A 23,765-nucleotide genomic window follows, 5' to 3' on the forward strand; every position below is an offset into this window, starting at 1 on the left:
ATCTGAAGCTGAAATAGTATAATAAACTTTATAAATCATACTGTATGGCGAGTACCTGTGAAAATGTAAATGTTACACTGCCACCCTGAGGACAATGAATGCTAATACATGTAGGATTTATCCATTCAACACTTGAAACACCCCAAATGTTTGCCAAAAAAAAATAAATAAAAAAATCCCCCACATAAAATAAACTGAACCTATATAACCAAAAAAGGCAATAATGGTCGACACCTTTATGGCTTCAAATTGTGCAGCCTTCCCATAAATGTTATACATGTTGTTTAAGGGACAACATAAGGGTAAATTTAGCTTTTGATCCTGACAGTAAATCTTTGCATATATTGTTTTGGACCACATACACTTCTGAATCTGAAGGCTGGAATGTTTTGTACAATTTTGGTCAGTGATCAGGACAACCTAAAACTTAAGTTTCAGCAAAAAATGAATATCAGCATAAGTGATTCAAGTGCATCACAGGAATCGAACACAAAATAGGTGCTGTTGAACTTGCATAAACAATTATTTTTGACATTTATGGAAAAGAACTAGGTGCAGAGAAAGCACAAAAAACTGAACCATAATGAAAACAAAAATAAAAAATACACACTCATTCCTTCAATGGCCAAAAATCACCAGCTGCTTGAGAAAAAAAAAAAAAAAAAAATCACAGCCATAATTATTGAAAATACTGATTCAAACAGAAAGTGTTGCGCTTGGCATTGCAGAGTGAAGAGCCATAAGACATGTATACCATCACATAAACAGAGCATACAACAAATAAGGCATTTACAAAAAAAATGGCAGGAATACTGATAGAACGCCCATTTGGTCTTTAATGTTTTGGTCTTTTGATCCAATTTGCTCAAAAAGTATAAAGTTGATTGTAAAAGCGCTGAGTCAGAGACCAACTCCAACACTAGGGAAAAAAATCCCATCTTTGCACCTCCAACTCATCACTGATGTGGGGAGTTGATCTCTTTGTCTTCACTGTTAAGCTACATGGCCAGAAAATGTGCGTTAGGTTAAGGTCAGTTGTCCTCCTCATCATCGCTGACAAAGCTTCGTCCATCCTGACTCGTCTCTCTCTCCCTGAGGAAGGTCTGTCTGATTGCCTCCAGCTCGGTCAGCTCCAGACGGACTTTCTCTAAGTGGAAGGAGCGGCGGTTCTGGATTTGCCTTAGGGGGAATGGGTTCATGTCCACAAAGGCGATATTCATCAGCTTCCTGGAAAAAGGAAAAACACACAGTCATATGACTCTGGAATGGTTTTCTATTGTTCTGCAGGCCCTGCGCTGTGTAGATGTACTGAATTTGACATCCTGTTGTTCCTTTTTCAGTGACTAGGTGTATTCCTTACCAATGTCTCCCAAAGTCATTGTTGCACAATTATTAGGACTGATTAGCCTGATGTGCTGTTCTGATGTAAAAATGATAAATTACTCATTAGCTTCAATGTCTACAAATGCTAAGTTCTCAGACTGTAAGTGAGCTGTCTGCTTGTATACAACCAACCAAAGAGCAAAGGAATATGATCATCTACTGCAAGTTTAATTATCTTGCTCCTTATTACTATAGCCACACTGTCAGAAATGTCACACGTATACAGATAAAATGCCAAAACAAGTTGCAGTTACTGCACCTTGAATCCAAGATTGTGCGTGTGAAGTATCGAAGATATTTGAAGATGGCTGTAGAGTTGTACAACTTCAAAAACTCTTCCTCTTTGTACTTGAACAGAGCGAGGGCAAAACGAAATATGATCTGTGGAGAGAAATTGTCAAAGCTGTGAAATCCACCTAATGGCTTTCCCTATGTGACTGTATACCGTACTACACTGTGACATGTAAGACTGAAGGCAGTATTTATTACTTTTGGAGGAGTTTCCGAGCACACCCATATTTCCATTGACCTCACAGCACAGTATAATATATGCTTATTATATCATTATTGTGAGACAAAAGCCATTTATTTACAGTTACAGCTGAAACTACAATTGAATAAAAGTCTGATTCCCACCACAAACCTCTAAATATTAAATATGACTCCAAAATAGCTGCTAATGTTGCTCATTATCTGTTGCATGTATAAATAAACTGTTTGCTAACAAGGTCTCCATAACCATTTTATTTTATCAGTGTTGTGTCCACGGCTTGTTTCTGCTGCACCCAAGTGGCCAAAAAGTGATGGCAGGTGTAATGATTGTTAAACTCAGGGGCTATAAGCCTATAAGCTAAAACCATACAGTGCTAATACAGTATCACGTGAGAGTTGTATTAGCTTATCTGTTAGCAAACAACTGCCCCCATACACTTTCCAGCAGAGATTTGGTGAAATTAGAATTCATTCAGAATTGTGTTTGTGGCTTGCATAATAATTATAATAATCGGTCTATACTTCGCTATGTAAAATGCATTTTTGTATTTTTGAGTTGGTGCTATACAAATAAAACTGAACTGACTTTGTCTGCAATTTTGTGCTGCACAGATAACATACAGTGGAGTTCTGTAGAAAGCATCTGCCTGCTGCTGTTGTAAATGGGGTTTATGAAAGGCCAAACATCCAAAACAAGCTAAAACAGGCTAAAAAGCACTATAATGATGAAAAACACTGCAGAGATGGGAGACACACATTGATCCACTCTTAATAAACATAATAAATACTGGAACTTTAACTCTGTGTAGCCATGATCCCACCTTGTCACAGGGGTCTAGAGGAATTCAAATACAAATGCAGGTTTTATATGCTGAACCTCTAAATTTGCTCTTGTGGGAACTTGTTGACATCCAAACAGAAAATTAATCAGACTTATCATCTATAAATGCAGGTGAACTTTAACTCAGCCAGCTGAAAAGCTACAATTTTCAAGACTGCTTATCTCACTTAGTTTTCTTTGCAGCTCTGCGAACATGTCCAGACAGAAATCTGGCAATATGAGATTATAGAACCACAGATTTACTTCTCTCTGCTTCTCACCTTTGGTCCTTCATACAGAAAGGCATCCCAGATCTTGAAGAGGATGTCACTCACCACGCTGTCCACAAACACCACCAGGAACCAGTTGAAGGTGATGAGGGAGAAATCTACCTTGTGGTACTCGAAATGCGCGTGGAGCCGGGGTAGCTTCTCGTTCATCAGGTCCTTGAACACTCGTTGGTCAACCTGCGCAAACACAACCAAAATATATGGCTAGTTGAGAATATCATTTTTACAGCAGTGGAAAACATAAGGGAAAAACAGTGCTAACTACTGCACTGCAATCCTGTTCTGGAAAGTCATGATTGGCAGGCTCAGTCACAGGAGTACAACATCATGACACCTTTTGTCTCTGTGTCTTCCACTGTTATATTATTTGAGCGTGTTTACCTGTGAGCCAAGCAAAGTCTTGGTGTAATAGTCCCTTGGCATAAAGACCTCCACAATGGCTATAAGGCTCCAGAAGGCATCCTCTTGGTCCAGATAGAGCAAGGCAATGGCAGCCAGCCTGAAGAAATGGCATGCAATAAAAATTAATGTTCCTAAAGGGAGAAAACAAGAAGGGGAAAAACTAGATCCCCCTCTAGTACCTGTTTAGTCCCTGGCAGTAGCCGATGTCTGGATTCCTCCAGGAAAAGGCCACCAGGACATTCCTGAGTTTCTGGATACCGGCTGCACTGGGGGAGGCGTAGTGCTTGTTGTTGGGCAAAGTGCGTAGTAAATCCAGCTCGATCTGCTTTGAGGCAGGGTTGGGCTTCTCCCGGGCCACATTTAGTAAGGTCTCATAATAATCTGTTGGCAAGTTCTCTCGAAACTTCTTGACGTGGAAAGAGATGCACCAGCGCCACACCTGGGACCGGTGCTCATGGGGCACACCGCAGCGGATCAGGGCCTTGAGCTCAGGGGAGCGCACCAGGTCTCTATTCATTGTGCTGGCAAGATAGTTCTCCCACTTAACTCCCACAGACACCTCCTGATCTGTCATGGACAGGGACTTCAGCTCTAAGGCTCTCACCTTTGCATCCAGCTTCTCCTCCTCTTCTTCTTCCTCAGGCACCGTCTTGAAGCCATACACGTCATACTCACTAACCATGAGTGAAAGAAGAGACATGCCTTCAGTTCCACATCACACAGGAAAGTAATTACAAGAGATGGGGAGTGGGGGGGGGGATTACCACATTTCATCATCAACATGCCTTCAGTTCAACATCACACAGGAAATTCCTGTATTTCTAACAATATATTTTGACAAGCCTGAGCTTGCACATTAGTCAGAGAAGTAGCGACAAAGACACCGGTTAGCAGAGCTAGTTTTTCCAGTAAAGATTCAGCCAGAACTGAGTGCAGCTGTCAATCGGAGTAAAACTGGTCTACACTGCTACGTCTATGTAGAACTGCAACCCGTGATACTAAGGAACTTGACACTTTTGCATTTAATGTTTCAGACAGTGGAATTTTTCTACTCAACTACACTATAGCCATGCTTGAAATTTCTGATTATGACATGTGAGATCATCTTCACTGAGCTATACATCTTTGCGAAACCCATATAAATGTCAAGATGCAGAATAACTGTTTGAAAGTGCTTTTATAATTTTACAATAGTTAAATTCATTTAAATTTAAAGCAAAATATTAAAGCATCTTATTTTTAATTTTTTTTCTCGGTCCTGTTGAAAAATTTTACCTTTATCTTCTATATGTACAAAACACAAAACAACCTATTTTGCATAGCCCATACCTGACAGTATTTGGTTTGAAGATAGGGTGATCTTGCTGGTCAGAGCTCTCTGCCTGCAGTGCATCCTCTAATAATCTGGAAATGACCTCACGAGCAGGGCTCTGCTCTGCAGAAGAACACACCGGGTTCTTCACCTCTTGAAGCAGCACCAGATACTTACTCTCCACCTGACACAATTTGGCCTCCAGGGCTATATACTGCAGCAAAGGAAAGAAGACAGGAGTAAACACAAACCATCTGCTTGCTGGCATGTTAGAGTTAGAGGTCATCAGCTAAGGCCCATCCTGGACTTCCCCTAAACATTACTCAGACTTCCTGTTTCTATTAAGAGGGTAATGATCCATTAAATGCTCCAAATAAAACAGAGTACCTTTGCTTCTAAAGCTTTTTCTCTGCCCTCTGCATTTCTGCGTAACACTGTCAGCTCCAGGATCTCTTTGTTCAGGAACTTGTTCTGAGATTTGTAGCCTTGAAGGCTGTCCTGAAAGTGAAAAAACACACAGTACATCAATTTAACCAAAGTGAGAATTTAACCACAGCATAAACAAACCATAAAAACAAAATTAATTCTCTATCGACATTAAAAGTGGTCTAGGTGTTTCCTTCTGTACCTTGAGGATGTCCAGCTCCTGCTGCTCTTTTTTGGGAGATGACGAACCGGTTTCATTTGGATTGCCGCTGTGCTCAGAGCTCTCCTGCGACAGCTTCATGATGACTTGATCCTTAGCCTGGATGGTCTCCATCAGCATCCCCAGCTGGTCATTAATCTCCCCCACCTTAATCTTCAGGCCCTTCAGTTCTGCTTGCAGGCTCTCCTTCTCCAGGGTGAGACGCTCCATGTGGCCACACAGGGACTGGATCTGTCCATCTCTTTCCAGAAGCAATGTCTCCAACTGGGTGTTCTCTCCCTGGGTTATGGCTGAAGTCTGGTTCTGGTCTGAAGCTGGAGGGCACATTGTTGGCCTGTCACTCTGAGATGTCCTCAGGGTCTGCTGCAAAAGTCTAACTAGCTCCTGGTTGACAAAGAGAATTTGTTTGGACAACACATCAACTTGCAGTGTCGGAATCATGCCTTTATTCACAGAAAAAGGACTGAATTAAATGATTTTTTTAATCAATTATCTTGAAGGTGACAAATATTTGTCCAATTAACAAAAACTACTGCACTCATCAAGGGCAGCTGCATATTCTGTTTGTTGATTTTTCCTGAATGCAATCATAGCCAGCTTACACCAGCTAAGCTAATCAGTAAATCCCTGCTAAATGACCATTTACCAAGTAAAACAGCAGAAGCAGACACACATTATTTATTCATCCAGCTAGTGTTGCAGCAAGTGTGACCGATCAGCCAATCTCAAAACACTAAAACAAGAACAGAGAGTAACAGCTGTGTTGCTAGGAGAATTGTTTCTTCATCTCTTGCTTAAGCATTACTAAACATTTGCTGTCTTCCTGTATTAGCATTAGAATTACACCAAACCGCAGCCCAGTCACTTTGTTAATTCCCCTTAATGTGAATAATACACATATTATAATGTCAATCCTGGTGCTTTATAGATAAAAATGTAAAATGACAGGATGGTCTACTCCACTCATAACAGCAATAACAATTGTAGCGAATTCCTTTTGAAAATGATGCGAGTAAGGCGGTGGTACCTTCTGACCAGCCAGCTCCTCTCTGAGCTCGGCCTGTTCCTGCTGCATACGGCTCACTTCTTCCTGTTGGTTCTGAAGGCGAAGCTGCATCTCCAAAGATTTACTGCCATTACACTCCACCGGAGAGGTCTCAGCACTGCGCGTCTCAGTGCTGCGCCCGGACCTCCCAGAGCTCATCATGTCTCGCAGGAAAGGTTTCTTCTGACGCGACGAGTTCCGAACAAAGTCGAATGTAAATGCTGACCCAAAGGAATCTGAGAGAGAAGAGAATGTCAACAGTTGTTTCACGTGAAACACCCCCACCCATAATTTTAAACTGTATGTGTTGGCAACAGGCATGAGCAAAGATAAGTAGCAAAAGAGACTCATGGTTTTTGAAAAATGCATTGTTGGTTCATTTGTCACAGTAATGACCAAATGGCTAGAGCAATAAAAGCCAAAACAATCTTCTCTGGGAAATGTAAGCTGCGTATGAGTACTACATGAGAGGCTGAGGCAGCAGGTGGTGGACATACGTCTGTGTGTGTCTGAATGATGTTTCGGTTCAGAGAAGTCCTTGGGCGGAGCATCCACCAGCTCCCACTCCTCTGTGTTGTTGCTGCCGGCGTAAAACACGCTGCGCCTGTTCTCACCTCCTCTGCCTTGCCGCAAATAAAGCATGGAGTTCCTGAAAGACCAGAAACCAGACGGGAGGGGTGAGTGAGACCAAGACTACGGAGGTTCAGAGTCATGCTGGGCAGTAGGTGACTGATATCATGTTAACATTGTTCAAATATACAGGAATCAAGGACAAACTGCAGGGAAGCCTGATGCTCTGATAAGGCTTCCTCATCATAAAATAAATGGGTCCGTTAACGCCGTATTATGAAGGTGAATATATAGTAAATGAACAGGGTTGTGACCGCCCCCAACTCCATTGTGAGGCAGACTCATGTTTTTAAATATCTAAATGTGACATTATTTCAAATGGACAACAGTCTGGTTTTTCCATGTGCAGCAGAAAGCAATTCTCACCTGTGTCATACCCCATCTAAACCATATGTGTTTCAGCCATCCAAAGCACCTCCACCTTAAAGAACCAGCACACTTCGGTCAATGCAGCTATCTAACGAGTCCACATAACCAACAGAGGTTCACTCGTGCTTTATGAGCATGCAACCCAGTCACAGTTCTGGCATTAACATTCCTGAGCTGCATCTACTACGATCATGAGTCGCAACTGCAAAAACTGCCACTGATAAACTTACAGGTGCGCTTAACTGAAACACTATTTCACTTAGTGAGAAAATGTTTCGGTTGTTTGGAAAGAACAAAATATCAGAAAACATCTGGTGTTCATTCTGTATTCTCTCTGGAAGCACTCTAAACATCACGCAATGTAGCAGGATAACAGCCGGATGTGGACACATGCTGTTAGGGATGGGCAGCAACGCAGCTCAACTTCCTGTGCACCTTAATGAGTGAGCAATTTTCCCATCATGGATGGGAAACAATTTCAAAATCCACATCACATCTTTTTTGCATTTCAATGTGTTACATCATTTGAATAGATGTGCTGTGTGACCCAGAAGGAGAAGTATTGGTGGCTGAATACTAGAACATAGTGAACTATCAATGTAACGGGGCGGCTGTGGCTCAGGAGGTAGAGCGGGTCGTTTCCTAACCGGAGGATTAGCGGTTCGATTCCCGGCTTGTCCAGTCAACATGTCGAGGTGTCCTTGAGCAAGACACTGAACCCCCAGTTACTCCTGGTGATGTCACCGGTGTGTGAATGCGTGAGTGCTTGAGAGTGCGAATGGGTGAATGGCTGAATAATGTGTGAAAGCGCTTTGAGTGTGCTGTAAAAAGTATAGAAAGGCGCTATACAAGTATAAGACATTTAACCATTTCCTCCCCTGCAGTCCACTTCAGGAAGAAGTGAAGAGGTGTCTGGTTTCCTCAGTACAGTTTGTGCCTCCGTCCTCTAGCGGGTCACAAACTGAAGCAGACAAACTAGTTGTACATGTTTTGCAAGGGCTCAAAACAAATAGCTGAAAATACACTTCACTTCTTTTTAAAAATGTTGGCACAATAAAATCAAACTGAGATAAAGAAAGGCTTTGTCCAGCCTTACCTGAGTTCTGTACCAAAGTTTTTGAGGGAGAAGTTGAGGGGGCTTGTGGACACAGCAGAGGGTCCTCTGGCCATGTGGATCCCCACCATTCCCTCACCATCTGATTCTGTCTCCATGGCAAAATCGCTGCGGACCTTCTCCATACTCTCACTTAGCTTCTCAAGGACAAAGGCATCTGAAACATGACATACATTAGATAACAGAATGTTAATACAGCATAGCTCATATCGCCATCGCTCTTTTACAGGACCTCAGATATGTACATTGTTTGTAGAGAAAATGAGATTGTAATGACCCTGAATGGATTCCAAAATGCAAGTGATGCAGTAGAGTTACCCAGAATGCTATTTACAGCACATGTGCAGGTGCACGAGCGTCTTGCTAACCATCGGAGGATGTAGGATGCTAAACATAAATTTTCCTGTTTGTATGAAATTAGCTGCCATCACACCCAGAGGGAAACCGGCGGCTACCACACAAGCTGCTGTTACACTGTGAATCAAGTGTGACAACGATGAGACTTCGATAAAACCTCTGAAGGCTTCGGGACATTCAAACAAGGAAAACCAGATCCTTTTATGCTCTCTAAACCTGTGCCAGCAAATTAGTATGTGTAAAACAAAATATCCAAGTAAGGAGCATTTAAGACTAGGAAAATTTCAGCTATTTCTTAAAATAATGGTAACAAAACTCTAATACAGTTATAATAGTAACTCTTTTAATCAACAACACTGCTTTTGTGTGTGAACGTGGATGTATTCTTTTTCAGGACAATAAGGGCTACTTGAAAATGAAAAACGAATTGATTTAAATAGCTGTTTTCAAGATTTATTATGGGTTATTTGCATGCAGACTTTAGGTTAAATTAGAACCTCATGCATTTTATTTGCAGTCTGAAGGCGTCAGATATATGACAGCTTATTACAAAATAGTAATCCAGCTATCGAGTGCAATCTGTGAGCTGTTTGGTAACTGTCACCAAACTGACAGAAACTACACGACCAGTCAAAGGTTTGGAGACAAGTTCCCATTGATTCGAATGGGAAAGTGTTTCTAAACTTTGGATTGGTAGTGTATGTGTGTTCAAATAAGTCTCATATCTAATCAAGCAAAAACTGAATCGACAAAAATAGGGCACAAAAACACATTAACAGACCACTAGTCATTGAATTGTTCACAGTTTCCCACGGAGGAACCAAACTTTGGTGCCCACACAGTTTGGACCACCATAACCAGTGAGGTCACAGACTGGGATGACAGCTCATTTTGCCTGCATACATACTGCATGTTCACTGATAATGAGAGAACATCAATCAATTAATAAGTAAGTGGAACAGCAGCCTCATGCTGGGACTGTATAAATATACTGTGCTGCATTTGTTCAGTGACAGTGCAATGATAATGAGAGAACATCAATCAATTAATGAGTAAGTGGAACAGCAGCCTTGTGCTGGGACAGTATAAATATACTGTGCTGCATCTGCCGTTGCAGTGACAGTGCAACGGCAGATGTTTGTGTGTGAACCTTGAAAACAACATGCGATACACAAAATCAGATTTGCATTAAACTAAAAGCACACACTAGATATAGTGTATTTTGGCCAAGTTTTTATAGACACTCTGGAATCTGGCAACAAATTAAATTTACTTGTGTTTGGAGCACTTGTGTAAATATTACTCCATCAGATACAGGTGTTTACTTTCAGGTGACTGCCTGGATACAGCACAGCAGTAAAAATGGCACTGTACATGTGTGCACACGCCTACCATTGTCTTTGCCTACGAGACCGGTGCGAGGGTAGGCCAGGGTCAGGGAGCTCCAGCTGTCTCCCTGGCCGGACCCTCGGGTGTTGCTGTACTCCCAGCGCTTCTGCTGCAAATGCTGGAGCCAATAAAGCATCACCTGCCTGCTGGGGGCCTGCGAACATAAATACACATATAAACAGAGCTATTCACTTGGATGGATAAGATGATAGAACTTTAACCTTTGATCAGCTTTAGTGAGGCATTTTACACACTGCTGATGCAATTCAATCACATTTTAGAGATCAGGCATTAAAGACAACTCAAGCATCAGTATTAATGGGCTGATACCTTGGCTGGAAAAGAAAGTAACAGCTGTGGAATTAAATAAAGTTTATGAAACACCCCAGCTTTTAAATAGCAGGTTAATATTAAGCTCTGTCATGTGAACGCAGACACTGGTTTCAGTCTCAGTTCCGGCGTCAGGCCATACAAGCTGTTTGTAGATAACCGATTCCACCAGCTGCTAAAACAGATGCAGGCTTTCAGCCAGCCAGGCTGAGTGAAACCAGAAGCACCTGTCCAGGCACTGAACCTGTCACAGTCATATGACAGCAAAGAAGCCCATCACATGAGCTGCTGTGACCCTTGACAAAGCACAGATGTCATGTGTGCAGCTCAGCTCATGTGCATTTAAATCGGTTTAAAAATGTCTCTAAATGTAAACGAGGAGCTGACGGCGTGAATCGGCTCTTGCCTGATAAACACCACCTATGAAGTTGTTTTTGTTGATTAGTTGTTTTTGATAACCAGCTTTTCATAAAAGCGAGTGAACACTGTCCAACCACATCCCTGCCATCAGTTCTACTCCTGTGTGTGATTTAAAGCTAAGGTCAGAATGAATCTGTAACGTTACCGTGTGTGTGTGTGTGTGTGTGTCTCAACAGAGAGGCAGGGCGTGTCAAATGACAGCAAAACAGGGTCAGCACTGCTAAACAGCCATGAAGTTACACATGAGGAAAAGTTTGTACCTTCAGGAGAAACTCCTTCCCGGCAGTGCGGATCTCAAACTGCCCCTCTTCCCCCTCCACGTCGTAGCTGAAGCACGCATCGCATATTTCGATGTGCCCGAGAGGCAAGGCGTCTTGGGGAGTCTTGAAGTAATACAAATAACATTTCCTTGAATCATACACGAACCACCTCGGCTTGTAACCTCTCAGGGGTCCCTTGCCTGACAGTTTGTTCAAGAAGCCGCACAGCCTGGAGGCCTGCTCCTTCGCTCCATCCAACTCGGGCGCATCCACGGACCTGGAGGCCAGAACCCGCGTACTTCTGCAGCTTGTTTCGGTGCCATCCTTCTCTTCGTGCATCTTCCCTCTAAGTTAAATCTTTCTGAAATCCAGCGGATGCCCACTCCTGTTCCCATCCGCATGACTGCCTGCCTCATGTAGAGAGGATCACGGGAGATGTAGTTTATTCCAAAGGTGACGTGTGCTTGCTTTCCTGCGCCAGCTGCAGAAGTAACCCCTAGGCGGAGGTGTTTGACAAGAGCACGGACAAGGTGCACATGAGATTGTCCATCTTAAAGAAGAACAGCAACATTTCTGCAGAAAAAAACAAAATCTTTTTCCTTATTAAACAACCACACTGTAAAACTAATCCATTGCAGGTTGAAGCAGGGGCCAAGAACAGAATTATGGGTTTGGAAGAGATCATGTTAAAGACATATTGTAGGTCAATGTCCAATATAATAGTAATTAATAATCAGTATCCCCAAATTAGAGACATAAAATAAACAAAAAGTCAATACAACCCATACCAATAACAATACCGATACTATACCAGGCTAACTAAGTTAATACTTCACCAACCTTATTATGTACTGTAGTAGGCGACATAATGGTGCTTGTTGGATATGACAGATAAGATCCTCACATGGCAGCTTAGTGTATGCTGAAATACAATAATAAAAAAATACTTAATTACAAGTCTTTCATTTAAAATGTGATTTTTGCAAAAGAACAGAAGTATTATCAGCATCACTCTCAAAGTATCAAAAATAAAAGTACTATGCAATCTTAACTGCAGTGCCTGTGGTTGATGTGAAGCTCTTGACTAAATGTACTTGGTTACATCCCACCACTGACAACCAGTCGTCCTGTAGTGAAATACTGCTTCTAGCCATATATTATTTACAGTGTGACTTATACGTTAATATTAAAACAAAAGAGCTTAACCTGCTGGAACATACATGGCCCCAGAGCTCATTCTTAAAGTGCACAAATAAACCAGTTTTTCAAGATGCCCTAAGTTGATTTGCAGGCCTGAACATGTTATAACATAATGGGTCATGGAGAGTAATCAGTCTTCGGCTGATGCTTGGAAATGCGTATTACACAACACATAATTTCTCCCATTTAAACTTTCCTTAAACAGGAAAATGGACTTTATGGTAAGAACTGTGTATAGTGATGTTTTGTTTCCAGCTGCATTATAATAAGGTTGTTTGTCAGGATGATTGCTTTACCCCAATGTTTGAAGGAAATCAAAGGTGATGTAGTTGTAATGACATTTTACAGCAGTTAACTGAGTTGTGACCTTTACAGAACTGCCTCCCACTCAGTACTGCATGTCGCCAGAAAGACTGAAGAAACATCCTAACGAGCCCGTCTGGCACCTGTCTGATGGCTCTAATCTACTTCTTTTCTTATATCAGTTTATTTCACAGCTGCTGGAGATAAAATACACTTTTGTGTTGTTCAGGCACTGTTAACAATTCATTATGTGCATAATAACTCTACACATAGATAGTGTTGAACAGGTTCTTTACAAACACGGAACTCGTGATAATATTTGACCCTAATCCGGTACACCCCCCCACAGGGGCACATGCAGTAGTGACTCACAAAGACATAAAAAAACCTTCTGAGATGATGTTAAAGTTCTAGGTCATATAGCAATACTTAGTCACACATGGAACATACAGTAGGTACTGTATGCATTTGTAAAAATGTTGGGTGGGTATGTAAATAATCAGCCTCTACCTTACATTTTATGAAAACTGCAATGAAATAAAATTTGAAGACATTCAGAGTCACCCTGATCAATTTCAGACACTTTTTAATCAGTTGCATATAGACAGCAGTGGCATGTGATTAAAGTTGGAGCAATGCTGTTATGGGAGAGGGCTGAAATCCAGACTCATCCCACTCACTATGACACAGACTGTTTCTGGTTATTGCCTCTCCCCCACAGGGAGTTCCTACTGCTTACTACAGAGCAGAAACCCATAGACATAATTCATGACGACTGTCTCAGACATGGGGGGAATGAGTTATGACAGCCTAAAAACAAGGCTGGGAAATATTTGGTCTTATTAGGGTTTTGTTTACACCTTCCAAAATCACTACTGAATCTTCCCAAATATTTCCTTTCACACATTTGCCCCTGTTTTGCAAACCCAGGTCAGAAAAACAACCCAAAAAATCAACTGCTGACGCACTGTATCTCCATTGCTACAGTAATCAGACAGTATGTGGGTAAAACATCTCCTCTTGTAAACCCTTCAACTCGTATGCGCACAAACCACATTTTCTGCACAGCTTACTTTCCGTTTCTCTTCAGGAAGTGCTTGTTTTTTTTTTTATCTTAGGCGGTCTTTAGCCATCTTTTTCATGCAAATGAGCTGTATGAACTCTGCTATGCCGTTGCCGAGCACCACTGCTTTCCAGGCCAGTGGAAAAATGTATGTAATTCTAAATGTCATCTGTCTATATCTCCCATGTAGGGTCATACTCCCTCAGAAGACCTTTGGTTGGAGATTACAGACAGTTCAGAAGTTGAAAGAAGCATTTTAATGGTTGCTGAAATGACACCAGCTTCAAACCATGCACTGTTAATCGCGAGGAAAGGTATGTACTCCACCTGAAACTTTTAAGAACAGTATCTGACATTTTTATTTGAATTAGAATAAAGTGTAAGAGTATATATTTTTTTTCTTTGGAGATAGAAAGGGACTGCTGCACAATATGCAGACAACAGAAAACCAGATTTGAAGAGATCTGTCACTTTACAGGGCCAAGGACAAAGAATCAGAAACATCCAAAATCACAGTGCCTCAGGTCCTGTCTGACGTTCTGTTTAAAGGTACGAACTGCACTGCTCTTATTTCCTGTTTTCATGACTAACTTATTAACAACAGATCAGTTTTACTTCTACAGTGACAAAGGACATTGTAGGTTTTGAACAGGCTTTGTGGACTATATTAGATTAAGTAGTTAGATATATGTTAAGAAGTGCACATTTGAATAACAGAAGCTGGAGTAACCAGTGTTTTATTTATTTATTTATTTAAATTTTTGCAGCAGCTTTTTACAACAAGAATGACAACATTAAATTGCTTCTACTCTCTGAGTGACACCTCCTTAAAAATAAGCAAATCAGACTGTTAAAGTACAACCTCACTGAATATGATAGGACATGAATGCCTGCTGTTTTCAGTGAGTATCTGTGTGGCTTTTTGATTAGGCCCAGGTGAAGACAGACCAACGAGAACCACAGATGGATTCTCTGACTGAAGGGGCTGAAGGAAGGTTCAGGGAACTGGCCTCCAAGTGGTTTATAGAGACTCAAGTGCCACTCATCGTCCACAACGGCTTCTTCCCCACTTGGTTCCTGGGCTTCATCACCAGAAAGTAAGTATTCACTGAGGAAGTCTACTTAAAGATTAACTTTCACACTCAGTACTTTATAAAAACTAGGATAACAAATGATCTCTTCTACATTTTATATATCTTAGAAGGTGATGATACAATGTTTAGTTTATTATTAAAGCCTTGTTATTTTTAGTATTTATCAGGTGTAGTGATATTTTAGCATTATTTATTTACTCTTAACTTTAGTCCAGAAACCAGCTGTAAAGGAGGCTGTTTATGTCAAGGATTCAAAAATGTTTTATTGCCATTCCAGAATGATAACACATATAAGGAACAAAATTTATGTACTCAGGGACCTGATTTAAGAACTAACAATACAAAAAATTTCAATGCAACCCTAACAGAAATTTTTTAAAATAAATAGTCTAAAAGAAATGCCAAAGAGAAACATGGCCAAATGGCCTCACTTAAACCAGTTGTAAAAACACTGAATACAACTGAATGGCATTGTTATAAATAACGGACTAACTAATCAGCACAAATATAGAAAAGAACAGCCTCAAATTAAAAGCAGCAATATACAGATTCAACATATTTTTTTCTATAATGGAAAGTGGCCACTTAGTAACACACACCTTCCTCTGGAAGACATAGACACCTACATAAAGAGCATAGGGGATAGTTACAGTACACGAGAAGCCGAGTATTGCTAATGACAGTTTCATGTCATGAAATGGATTTTCCTTAGATGCACTGTAATTTCCAAGGTGAATTACGTGATCTGCCTAGTTAAAAAAAATCTACCTCTCCCTTACTGTAAACTTATGCTAAGTGGGCTTTTGGGAAACTCATGTACTAAAAAGTTCTGAAATTAATAATGCCTTATTGTTTTATCAACAGGGATGCTGAAGAGATACTCAGTGAAAAGGAGCTTGGCTGTTTCCTCATCCGTCTCAGTGATAAGGCCATCGGGTACATACTATCCTATAAGTGAGTGCTGATTTAATCTAAACAAGTTCCCAGCTCTACTATAGTAAAAATATACCCCTACTACTACTTTTTTTTGCCAAATTACCACATTAGTGAACATTCAAGGCCTAAAGGTTGTACGAGTTCTATTCAAAACTAAAGCTCTTGCTATAAAATGAGGCAAACAAGAATGTGTTGTGCAGTGTCAGGGCTTTAACACGTTTTTTTCTTGTTGCAGAGGCCGGGATCGGTGTCGACACTTTGTGATAAATCAAAATGAAGCAGGACAGTTTGTTGTCTGTGGAGACACAGAGGGACACAGCACAGTCTCTGATCTAATAGAATACTACAAGACAAGTCCCATTGAGCCGTTTGGAGAATATCTGACATCTTCCTGCTATGAGGTGAGACCAAACTCCTTTTTGAGACACTTTCGTTCCTTTATCATTAACTGAAAATAAATGTCTAATTGGTGTTTTGTTTTGCAGGTGCTGAATGAAGAGCTTTATGATATCATTCAAATCAGCCCTAAAGAAAAACCAGCGGTTGCTAGCAGAGCTGAAAAGAACTTACAAAAACAACACGCCAACTCAGCCTCAGCGCAGCCACCTACATGGCCACCAAAGAGCAACAGGACCCTAGAGGTGAGTGCAGTCCATCGTTTTCAAAGACGTTATTCTATATAACATGTTGTAGCAAAACTGTATTCAGTAAGTATGCCCAAGCAGAGTTTAAGATTCTTAACAGAACACAAGGGTTAACAACATGGCTTGTTTTGTGAAACAGAAAGTACCACCTTTGCCTCGAAGGAACAGGCACCTTGATAGTGGTCCCTTGAATGACCAGGACAGAGTTTTGTACGCTCAGCTCAGGAAGCAATCACCCAGGAAGATACAAAGATCCCAACCCACCCATCAAGACAAGGCACCAGGAGATAATCCGCGGAGAGCTCAGAGAACCACAGCCCTTGATCACATCAGCCAGTGCAGTCCTCCACCTGGACCAAACTCTGCTTCCTCTGAGCTTGGACTGCTGGAGTGCAGCAAGACCAGGTCTCTACCGCTTCTGGACAACACCTCCGATAGGGAGCAGTACAGGCTGAGTTCATCCCCCTACACACCACCAAGACTTTCCCCCAAGCCTACCAGTCATACTCCATGGTCAGAGAAGACAGAGTCATGCAGCAGGCAGAGCAGCAGCCACAGTCCGGACTACACAAGAGACAGTGCCGTGTATCATCTGGCTGGCAGGCCTGGCAGCCCTCATGCTATACTGTCTGAGGCTAGTGATTCAGTGTACGCTGAAATCTCCGAAGAAGCCCTCTTTGGCCACTTCCCTCATGACAATACATATGAACTGATTCCTGGGCATGAGGACACAGCCCATACTAAACTCAAAAGCAACACTTATGAGCTCCTGGACGACATCAGACCCAAGATATTAAAGGTTAGTAACAAATACTAAATACTTTCATTTCAATACTTCATTTTTCACAAGTTGCACTTAATGTTCATTGCTTAACTGTATGTGATAATTCAATTACTTATTTCCTGCAGAATGACAAATGGAAATGGCTCTTCCCAGAGGTCAAGAGGAAATGGTGAAGTGGTTAAGACTTTATTTTTACCTTGGTTACCTGAAGAAAATGTTTACTAATTTTACTCTCACACTACTGGGCTAATGTTCAATATACAGTACACGCTGCAGTGACTTATTTTATATATTCACCATAGACTTACATGTTCACAGCTCTTCAAATGACATTTTCTGTTTTTGCTTTTTATTGTATTTATTTTAAAACATAATAATGTAGTTATATCTTCTTGTCCACTGTAAGCCAAAACTGTATACTGAAATTTCATAAAACAAATGATGCAATTAAACACAAATTCATGAATAAAAAAGTCAAAGATTTTCTGAGTTTCATTTACACAGGAAAATATGCAGCTCATGTGTTAATGTTCAATACAGATCATGTGGTTAGGTCAAGATGATGAAGGCAGAGCAGGTTTGGGAAGACGGCATCTACAGTTTGATCACTCCCTGGTAATGACATTGATTTCATTCCTGTTCTAGCTGCAGATACCAGGCTGAATGTACGGGGATGTCAGATGATATATCAGTTTTTGTTGATGGAAGTTATGCTCATCAGCAGAGACAAATTCAAGTGTATTCAATGTGCTGTGCTGTGAGATTGTATACTCTAACAGATGCTGCTTCATAAAATATTGCTAAAGCCAACTAATAAATGATGATGCAATAGATAATTCCACTGTATTTAATTCCTGGAATTGCCATCGGTGTTCAAAACAGGCTATGTGCAGTATGTCCTTATCAGCCGATGTTTTTCCATTTGTATAGTTACTTACTTGAAGAGCCGTCTATTAAAACATGATTACGTCACCTTCCTACAGGAACATAGTGTACTAACAGTGGAAATTTGACAAAACCTTCACGTGCATTACTGATCTCGTTTGACTAGTAGCTGCTGCCATCAACACACTGCACTTTGTTCACAGGAAATTTTATTTGCATACACATTACAGACTCCAAATAGCTGTATACAACAGCAACGGGGGAGTGTCCCAAAGATGTTGAAATGCCACGAACTGTTTTCTATCATCTGTCGTGTTTTACTTTCCAATTATACTGTAGTATAGCTTTAATGAGGTCAGTAAAGCTATTTTTATAAAGCTTCAAAGCCAAATGTGTGCTTTCTATAGTTATTTTCATAAACAGTTAAATGAAAGTACAGCCAATGTATTACTTTTGTAGAAAACGAGTGACAGTCTTAAGGAAACAATACAACCCAGGATATGCCAAACCACTAATATATCAAAAGACCCAACATGAACGTTAATCTGACATTTCTGATACTTTCACAACTGAGATCCACATGATAAAATGTCACTGGAAAACTGAACGAAATGTGTGTTACAGATTAACAAGACGTCATAACTGCCTGATTATCAGTGGATCTCAGCACCTGTAAATAACACTCTGAAAAACACAGCACACTAGGTTTATGCAAAATAAGAAAAATGCCCAACAAAAGAGATGTGACAGCTGTAGTACTTTATGTAAGTGTGAATAAGAATCTCAACTTCACTGTAACCCCAAAGTTAGCGTTTGAAATCAGCATATACCATTTACCAATTTGTTTATAACTTGCCATGTTGTAGTATGAAGCATATGGAAGAACATTTTAAAGAATATAGTCATACATTTATTAATTATGAAATATTCATAGTGAATGATAACAGTATATAAACATTTTACAGTGACAGCTCTCTTGTCACTTTCAATTGCATTTCATGAGCTTCATCAGTGGGTTGTGTTTCCTCGTTCATCATGGAGATTTATAAAAAAAGTATTTATAAATGAATAAATAATAAGTAATATCTTAATATAGGATGATACTACATATCTTATTACAACTGCATGATAGCATTGTGGTATATTATAAAGCATTATAAATCATTTTGTTTATAAGTAATCAATTTTAAGGAAAAACATGACTAAATTATTACTCTAGAACATTATTATCCTTAAGAATTTTTATCTGCCATCAAGCACTTTATAAATCCTCCATGTTGTCATATTGTGAAAGCTGAAGGCATCATCTTATATTAACTCAAATTAAACAAACAAGGTCCCATGAAGAGAAAGCAGCGTGGGTTTCACACACAGTTTGGCTTCTCTCAACCTTAGAAACATTTGTTTACAGTAATGGCTGCTTTAGAGCCCCAGTATCACATTGTGCCAGAAGCTTCTCTGCTAGAATCATAATTAACAAATGTTCTCAGTGAAACCCGTAATTCATGAAGCTACACAATTAGCATCGTATTACCCTGAAAATTTGATGCTGCCCTCATAAAGGGACCTGGCGATAAAGGAAGGATGGATTAACTGGCTGCTCTGATGACTGCACACAGCTTAAATGGCTTTAACACCCTCCTCCTTCAGTCAAAAGAAGACTCAATTCTCTTCATTTTTTATTGTTGAGACTGTCTATAAGAACAAACATACCATTCACCAACATGGCTCTATTTCATACACTTATCATCTGGTGTTGATTGATGCAGTTTTCTCAGATGAAATTACCTGTACTGGGGTGCTTGTTATGTTTTGTTTTATTTTAGCCTACAGCTAATGCCCCAGTTTCTATATTGTGCTGTAACTACTATGTGTCAGTTTGAACCACATATTATTTTGCAGTCATTGCACTTGGCAACAAAGATGTAGAGATGACTCAAATCTAATTATTGTCAGAGGCATGTTCAGCCGTGACCCAAACAGAGACTTATAACAACATGTTCTGCATGTAGGCTACCCAATATACATTTATAGCTCTCTAGTGCAACCTCAGCTGAAAAACATGAACTGTGGAAAACAACACAGTACACTGTACTCCATATCTACCTCGTACAAGTCTGTAACCTACAACCTAGTAACCAAAAATTGTTAATTATCAACCAACCTGACCAAGGCTGTTTACTTCAGCTGTCCATTGAAGCTAACTGTGTATGCAGGATTTATGCTTGTGAATGCTGAGGCAGCTAATCCCTAATGATCACATCCCACCTAACAAGTTATTACAGCTCATATGATGGGCTATGCACAGTGATTTCCTGATTTTTTACTGTGCACTCTGATTGATCATCATGGGTGGGTGGCCTGAAGTGAAATGGTTGTATGGATGGGCAGGTTGTAGGTCTGGCCAGTCACTTGAAATGATTCGATTTTGGTTAACGACCAGTGAGAGCTCCTGTACTTAAGGATCCCTTCATGCTTTTTTTTTTTTTACAGCTGCAATAAACCACACTAAGTAATTCACTTGGAGCAAAGAAAAAGAAATGTTTATTCAAGGTAAGACAAATACCTGAAGTCACATAATACTGTAAAATGTATATCTAAAAAATGCCTGCAACTAACATCTCACAATAATGGAAGAGGCAGAAGACAAACGCCACCAGAATGAGCCCTTCATTTATCTGGAGAATAGTAGTATATGATTGTCATCATCTTCCATTTCCACAAGCAAAGAACACAACCTAAAATGACTAAAAGCAATACACTGCATGTGCAAATATTGCATAGCTAATATAGAATATCTGTAGGCCCTTAATGCTAATGCTGTGCTTTTATCCACTTCAAGCTTTGTCCTTACAAATATCTAGGTGTAGGAAGACTAGGAGTATTTCATGTGCAATATAGACAGATAAGCATTTTATGCATTCTTGAACATGTTCAGTAAGCAGCAATCTAGAGTCTGGCTTACTGTTTATGACAAGATTAGCCTTTTCTCCCAGGTCAAGCCCTTTTACAGTATGTGTGGTAAGAGAAAACAAACATTTTTATCAGGAGTGGTGAAATTCCGTGTCTTATGAATTTGGATTTCTAACTAAGCAGACTTCACTGAGGCGAGGACAGCTGGAGGCTGGAGATGATGTGACTTGACAATTGGAGTGTGAGACAGGCACTGTGCCGTGGCCAGGACATGGTTCAGGTAGAGTACTGAGGTTCACCACTGCCGACCTTGGTAACTTTCCACGAAGCTCTCTCAGATTCGTATATGGAAGGTACTGACGTAACAGAAAAAGACAATATAAATAAATATACAGCCATATTGTATATATACATTATATATACGAAAGAATCGGGAACAGATGTGTTGATCATTTCACTGGGGACAGACAGTGGTGAGGCCATTTGTATGAATGGGCATAGTGGTGGCTTGAGATGAAAGTGATGTTGTTAAGGTGACAATTTAAATGGTAAAAATGATTACAGGCCATCTGGGTGCTGCAGCATGAATGAGGTGTACACATACTGACAAATGCCTTTTATAAACATAACCTTAAAACACCATTTGTTTTAGGTGAGGGACAATTAATTACCTTAAGAAGTCAGGAGCCCTAGATATCATATTTTCAAAGTCAGTAAAGGAGAGTTTGTTGTCTCCATCCAAATCGGCCTCCTCAATGGTCTTCTCACACACCAGCTCAACTTCTTCAGGAGTCAGCTCCTCCTTTGTCAGCTTATTCAGAGTCTTCTCCAGGTCTTCTTTGCACAGATAATTATCTACATTGAAATCTATGGGCAAGAGAGATTATATTTGACTAATTTTCATTTAATTTCATTCTGGGAAATTTTAAATTACAGATTGGATAAAATGAGCCATTACCATATATTTTGAAGGCATATATGGCCTTGAGTTCTCTAGGAGCCATTTCACTGAGGACTGAGAACATATCCACAAACTCATTGAAACTGAGATTCCCAGCCCCATCCTCTGAGAACGCCTCTACAATCCTGTTACGGAAAGGGTTTTCCTGGAAGAAGGAGATAACATTTCCATAAACTAATGCTGTTGGTCCACGTTCCTTACATGTAAGATGACGAACAGCTCACAACATTGAGCCTGCATTTTGGATAAGAAAAGAAATGTATGAGAACCACACTAGGAGTTTCATGACCGTGTGTTTTTATATGCTGCTGTCTGTTTCACTGCAGAAGTGTTGTTGCCAGAAGTATTTTGCTGATCCCAGGGTTTAAATGAAAAACGCTGACTCCCTATCTTTACAGGTAAGGTGAAGCCAATATTTTCTCCTCCATTGCCCAACCATAACTTGCTACTGGGGGGGTTGTAATTAACTGATTTGACACAGCTTGTAATAAATTCACACTGAAGTGGTGGCCATCAAAATAAACTTAGAATCCCACTTATTCTGTACCTGTAGGCAATGTACTGTAAGCACAACAGCTTTCCTGAGCACAGTTAGCATGTTTAAGGTTCAGCAAAGCAACCCATTTGTATAAACACCCTACTGGTCAGGTAAACCAAGGCTATAATTGATATCCTAAAACATGTCAGCAAAGCCTGAATTGGTTCGGTTGAATCAACATGGCTCATTAAAACCGAGTCCTCGGCAAGACAGGATTATGGTTATGAAGCTTTAGAGGACTTTGGATGATGTTTTGCCTGAGCCTCATCAGTCTTGCCTTGACTGGTCCCAGGCTCCCACCTACTATCCTTACAGTCATGCACTCATGACAGTTTTACAGGCAAGGGTCAATATATGCCTAGAGCAGGGACTAATTATAAATCTCTTTGCTAAACCCTTAGTGGGAAACCGTGGATGAGAAAGGGATTACAGAATGCATGTAAAAAGAAGAATGCGTTATATAAAGAATTTATAAAGGACAGATCCAAGAAGGCGGAAGAAAAATATAAGTTATATAAGAACTAATTAACTGCGTTATTGAGGATATGTAAGAAACAATATTACTCTAAAGTATTAGAGGATAATAAAATAACATGAAAGGTACTTGGAAGATATTAAATAAATTGATTAGAAACAGTACCAGCAGGAGTAATTACCCCCCATATTTTATGGACAATGAGACACAGGTCAACAGATTTGAGGATGTAGTTGAGAAGTTTAATAGGTTTTTTGTGAATGTGGGTCCTGGCTTAGCAAGTACCATTTGTATAGACGTCAATATAAATAACAATACAATTGAAAGGAATATGTGTTCTATGTTTCTTAAGCCAATTGTTGAAAAGAAAATTATACATATAGTGAACAAATGTGGTAATAAATCATCCTGTGATAGTGATGGTATCAGTATGACAATGGTTAAATGGGCAATCGAGGGGATATGCAAACCATTAACCCATGTTTTTAACATGTCGTTTCGACTTGGTCAGTTCCCCAATAATATGAAAATAGCAAAGGTTATTCCATTGTATAAATCTGGGGATAAGCACAACTTCACAAATTATAGACCGGTTTCTCTGTTGTCACAGTTTTCAAAAATCTTGGAAAAACCCTTTAATAACAGATTAGACACATTTATTGATAGACATAAAATCCTCTCTGATTGCCAATATGGTTTTAGGTCGAACC

At 40.2% G+C, this 23,765-nt stretch overlaps 3 protein-coding genes across 3 annotated transcripts in view; 1 reads left to right on the top strand and 2 right to left on the bottom strand.

The window, feature by feature from the left end:
* Positions 1–660: 660 nt before the first annotated feature.
* tbc1d2b (TBC1 domain family, member 2B) lies at positions 661–11,687 on the bottom strand. The gene is made up of 13 exons (XM_020619415.1): positions 11,260–11,687; positions 10,253–10,403; positions 8,486–8,660; positions 6,888–7,039; positions 6,373–6,626; positions 5,328–5,729; positions 5,087–5,197; positions 4,717–4,913; positions 3,567–4,061; positions 3,367–3,484; positions 2,977–3,162; positions 1,643–1,764; positions 661–1,227 (listed from the first exon to the last, which is right to left on the bottom strand). Exons 1-13 carry the CDS (start codon positions 11,596–11,598, stop codon positions 1,032–1,034), a joined length of 2,898 nt encoding a protein of 965 aa, XP_020475071.1. The 5' UTR covers positions 11,599–11,687; the 3' UTR covers positions 661–1,031.
* A 2,316-nt stretch (positions 11,688–14,003) lies between these two features.
* Positions 14,004–17,592, top strand: LOC109971277 (SH2 domain-containing protein 7-like). The gene is made up of 8 exons (XM_020619416.1): positions 14,004–14,139; positions 14,304–14,374; positions 14,756–14,922; positions 15,784–15,873; positions 16,091–16,256; positions 16,341–16,496; positions 16,639–17,298; positions 17,409–17,592. Exons 1-8 carry the CDS (start codon positions 14,085–14,087, stop codon positions 17,454–17,456), a joined length of 1,413 nt encoding a protein of 470 aa, XP_020475072.1. The 5' UTR covers positions 14,004–14,084; the 3' UTR covers positions 17,457–17,592.
* Positions 17,593–20,727: 3,135 nt separating this feature from the next.
* Positions 20,728–23,765, bottom strand: part of cib2 (calcium and integrin binding family member 2) — an 8,845-nt gene continuing 5,807 nt past the window's right edge. The window contains exons 4-6 of the mRNA XM_020619390.1: positions 22,040–22,187; positions 21,753–21,948; positions 20,728–21,437 (exon numbers count right to left, since the gene is read on the bottom strand). Coding sequence (XP_020475046.1) covers positions 21,416–21,437; positions 21,753–21,948; positions 22,040–22,187 — 366 coding nt within the window. The 3' untranslated portion in view covers positions 20,728–21,415. The remainder of the gene's footprint in view (positions 21,438–21,752; positions 21,949–22,039; positions 22,188–23,765) is intronic.

This window comes from Monopterus albus, unplaced genomic scaffold (genome assembly GCF_001952655.1).
Source record: "Monopterus albus unplaced genomic scaffold, M_albus_1.0 scaffold218.1, whole genome shotgun sequence".
NCBI classification, from domain to species: Eukaryota; Metazoa; Chordata; class Actinopteri; order Synbranchiformes; family Synbranchidae; genus Monopterus; species Monopterus albus.